Raw genomic sequence first — 4,491 nt, 5'->3', positions numbered from 1 at the left:
AGTAGCTTTTACAAAATTCACATTAAATGAACTGATGCGTACCAGGAACGGGACATTACAATATATATATATATATATATATATATATATATATATATATATATATATATATATATATATATATATATATATATATATATATATATATTCATAAAATTGTTGAATATATTGTTGATGGTTAAATATGTTTTACCACCGTTTGTCTTTGTTTTATTATTATTATTTTTCGTTTCCAAGGGTTTTGTTGTTTTTCCGATTGTGATTTTGGTTCCATTTCGTCTTCATCTTGTGAATATTAGGCTTGAGAAGCTCAAAATTAAGAAGGTTGAAATTGTTGTTGTGGACAAATGTTTGCTTGGAATGGGTTTAACTATTGTAAGGTGTTTGGTTGGAACTCCATTCGTTGTTGGAAGTAATCTTGTTGAAATTGATATTGGAAAAAGGTTGATGTTTAATTGGTGATTCTTGTAACATATTCATGAACTCACCGATGGATGAATCAAAATGTGGATATAATCGGGGTGAATAAATCGAATTTTGGTGTCTTGAGGATGTTTGAGTTTTGCACGATGGTTTAATTTAATTTGAATTAAAAAAAAATAATAATAAATGAATGAGTATAGAAAGAAAGGAAGGAAGTAGTGTGGTAATGTTTTAAATAGTTTTTAGTATTTATAGGTAAATTGAAATATTAAAAAGAAATTTGGTCATCCCCCAACCACGAGCAGGGGGAGGTTTTGTGTTTACGCACTATGCCACTGGCATGGACGGTATATATACCAGATGGAATGTCATGCAAAACTTGATGTACTCGTCATCAAATTATCTAGGTTACAAAATCCAAAAGTATTTTGTCATCATCATAGTTTGTCGTATATGTTATTTACAATTCTTTTATTGGATAACAAATTAAAATTTTTTTAAAATTTTCGTTAGAGTACAAATAGCATTGGTAATTAAGATATTTTCAATGTTATTTTTATTACATACTGATATAACAATGTAGTTGCTGTGAATTACGGTATTGTGGATTTTCGCCACAAAAATCCATTTACGAGACAATGCTTTATTTTCGCTGGCTTTACTTTTTACCAACAGCTTTTTGTTGCAAATGAGCTGTAATTGCCATAATATTTAGTATATTATTATATATATTTAGGAAAGGTCACAATGTCATTAACGTACCAATCACCAAAGCACCATGATATACATGGTTGAAAAGCAATATACATATATTGAAAACTAGATGCAGCCGTCCCAGAATCACCTCTAAAACAAATAATGTGCCAAAATTCCTCGATTCCTTCGCACAGAATCTTCACTTCTGCTTGACGCTGTGTTTGCGATGCAACCAACAAAATACCAAAATGATTTCCTTGATTCCTTCTAAGTAAATGTTTCGTCCATATATAAGTGACCTGATAGGGAAGCTTTGTGATGAACAATCCATACCTTGAGAATTCAAATCCAACAGAAAAATGGAGCTAACAATAGCAGTGGTGGTTGGATTGATCCTTGTGCTCCTAGCAGTCGCCTTCCTTCGTGCAAACGCTTTCCCAAAGGAAATGGATGTCATCCCCGGTAGCCTTGGTTGGCCAGTCATCGGCGAGAGTTTCTCCTTTATATCTGAGTTTTCAAGTCCTTCTGGTATATTCAGTTTCATGAACAAAAGGCAACAAAGGTAAACAATCAACGATCAGGACTTATGTAGTTATGTATACATCGAAGTTCTTTCCATCTCATAAGTTTTATATATCTAACACTTTTAAAATTGATTAGATACGGGAAGGTGTTTAAGAGCTACGTTTTAGGACGATATATGGTGTTTACAACTGGTAGAGAAGCAAGCAAGGTGTTATTAACAGGAAAAGATGGAATGGTTAGCTTGAACCTGTTCACCACAGGTCAAAAGGTGTTGGGCCCCAATAGCTTGCTTCAACAGAATGGAGAAGACCACAAGCGTCTCAGACGCCTCATTGCTGAACCCCTCTCCATTGATGGCCTCAAGAAATATTTCCAGTTTATCAACGATTTGGCTATTGAGATGTTTGATCAGTGGGAAGGACAAAAAGTTCTGGTTCTTGAAGAAGCTTCAACAGTAATTTTCCGACGACCTAATTAAGGCTTGATCATATTAGTATTCGGTTGTTTGATTGTTTCCATGCTGATATATACGCTTTTTCCATTATATGCAGTTCACTTTAAAAGTTATAGGAAACATGATAATGAGCTTAGAGCCTGAGGGTGAAGAGCAAGAGAAATTTCGAGACTATTTCAAGATCATTTCTTCTTCCTTTGCATCCTTGCCTTTTAATATACCAGGGACTGCGTTCTATCGTGGCATGAAGGTACTTGTAAAGTTCAAAATATATACAGATTAAATTAATTGTGTACACATATTCGTACAAATTTGAACCATGTTTTGAACTGATTATCAGGCACGGGATGGGATGTTTGAGATGTTAGACACGATAATAGCAAGAAGAAGAAATGGAAGTGATATGCAACAAGATTTCTTGGGGTCATTGATTAAGAAGCATGGAAAAGAAGGATCAGAAGGAAAAGATGACGATGAAAAACTAACGGATGCACAAATGAAGGACAACATATTAACACTGCTAATTGCAGGTCACGACACAACAACTGCTGCCCTTACATGGCTCGTTAAATTCCTGGGAGAAAATCATGCAGCCTTGGATCAACTCAGAGTACGTAGGTTTCATACGTAATTATTTACAAGTTCCAACATTTCATAAATCAATATTAAATATATGTGTGTGTGTGTGTTTAAAATTAAACTATCAGGAGGAACATATGGAAATCCGGAGCAAGAGGAAATCTGGATCAAATCTCACATGGTCCGAAGTCAACAACATGCCTTATACAGCAAAAGTAAGCATGATATCATGCATCTAGAGTTTTATTTTTTTACATAACGTTAAGACAACAAATAACACGACCATGTGAAACCGATTTATATTCTTTGATGTTGATCAGGTAGTTAGTGAGACTCTACGAAGAGCGACGATCTTACCTTGGTATTCCAGAAAAGCTGCAATGGACTTTGAGATCGATGGTACGGATATAATACCCTAAATGTACTATATATATGAAATCACGTTTAATGAATCAATTCGAATGCATGATGACTTAATGTTTTGTTGACTCTTCAGGATATAGTATCAAGAAAGGTTGGTCAGTAAACTTGGATGTAGTGTCTATTCACCATGATCCACAAGTGTTTGCCGACCCTCATAAATTTGATCCATCTAGATTCGATGTAACTAAGATCGACATCCCATATTCATATTCTTCATGGTAATTTATCATTTTTACAGGATAAATAATTAACACATGCTTATTTTGAATAATTTCAGGACCCCCTGAGATCTTTCAGCTTCCTTGGGTTTGGAAATGGACCTCGTATGTGTCCTGGAATGAATCTGGCGAAACTTGAAATTTCGATTTTCATTCATCACCTTGTCTGCAGATACAAGTATGATTATCAAATTAAAAGGCTTTAGACACCATACATGCATGCATGCACAAATTAAGAAAAAGAAGGAATAAAAGAAAATTTTAATATTAATCAATAGAATCACAGGAACTAAGATAAAAAAGTCTCACCAATTTGCAGGTGGAAACCTCTTGAGAAAGATGACTCCGTCCAGCCTACACTTGTCCGGATGCCAAAAAACAAGTATCCAATCATCGTCGAGTCTCTGTAGTGAATTTCTGCGAATAAACTACGTACAATGGCACAAAAGCTAAGTACGGATGGCAATAAACACAAGTGATTACAGTCTAACAATTACGTTTAGCCAACATTTCATTGGAATCGTCAACCATTATTAAATTGGAGCAATCATAGTTTATTTCTGAAGCAAACATTCTCCATTTCTCAAATAATATCACAATTACCTGCTCTTTCTTTTTGGATCATGCAGTATAACATAGTTTATATCAAACAAGTGATTTAAGTATATAGTATAAATTACACTTGGGACATTAATCAAAAACATAATAATGTGCACTAGCTAGCCGTATCAGAGTCGTTAGCGCCAATATATTGAGGGTGTCCCACTTCGGATTAAATGTGTAACTTTAGAGTGAAGTAGAGGATATATGTGAGTTAGCATTTCTAAAATAAATAGCATATATGCACTAAAAGGCTAAAATGATGGTAATGCACTAAAGGGGTAAAATGATCATGGTTGAAACTTTTCCAAGCTATTCATTTAGCCTTAAAAATATTTATATAACCCCTCTTCTTTATAGACATTATTTATCCATATTACAGAAAAGCAAACAACGATCCCAACCAATCATCAATAACACCTCCCAATCCAATATGATGTGAGAACTGATCCTCCTCGGTAGGACCACACCACTCCAGTCCACGAACACTATAGTGACAGTGTACGTGTACCATGTATTGCAGGATCTTCTAGATAGACCGAACGACTTATACCTCAATGACTTAAGCTCTTT

General features: G+C 34.5%; 1 protein-coding gene across 1 annotated transcript; it reads left to right on the top strand.

Moving 5' to 3' along the window:
- The first annotated feature begins 1,281 nt into the window (after positions 1–1,281).
- On the top strand, positions 1,282–3,865 carry LOC111876092 (abscisic acid 8'-hydroxylase 3). The gene is made up of 9 exons (XM_023872620.2): positions 1,282–1,681; positions 1,780–2,098; positions 2,196–2,348; positions 2,439–2,708; positions 2,806–2,892; positions 2,998–3,076; positions 3,174–3,280; positions 3,378–3,496; positions 3,638–3,865. Exons 1-9 carry the CDS (start codon positions 1,479–1,481, stop codon positions 3,726–3,728), a joined length of 1,428 nt encoding a protein of 475 aa, XP_023728388.1. The 5' UTR covers positions 1,282–1,478; the 3' UTR covers positions 3,729–3,865.
- Positions 3,866–4,491: the final 626 nt, after the last annotated feature.

Source organism: Lactuca sativa, chromosome 9 (genome assembly GCF_002870075.4).
Source record: "Lactuca sativa cultivar Salinas chromosome 9, Lsat_Salinas_v11, whole genome shotgun sequence".
NCBI lineage: Eukaryota > Viridiplantae > Streptophyta > Magnoliopsida > Asterales > Asteraceae > Lactuca > Lactuca sativa.
Note: the sequence above shows the minus strand (reverse complement) of the source record. Positions and strands in the feature narration are given on the sequence as shown.

What these genes read in the sequence shown, in the direction of transcription:
- LOC111876092 (XM_023872620.2), top strand. Translation starts at nt 1,479, where the DNA reads ATGGAGCTAACAATAGCAGTGGTGGTTGGATTGATCCTTGTGCTCCTA. An exon ending in ATGAACAAAAGGCAACAAAG is followed by an intron (nt 1,682 to 1,779) that starts GTAAACAATCAA and finishes AAAATTGATTAG; the next exon opens with ATACGGGAAGGTGTTTAAGA. An exon ending in CACCTTGTCTGCAGATACAA is followed by an intron (nt 3,497 to 3,637) that starts GTATGATTATCA and finishes ACCAATTTGCAG; the next exon opens with GTGGAAACCTCTTGAGAAAG.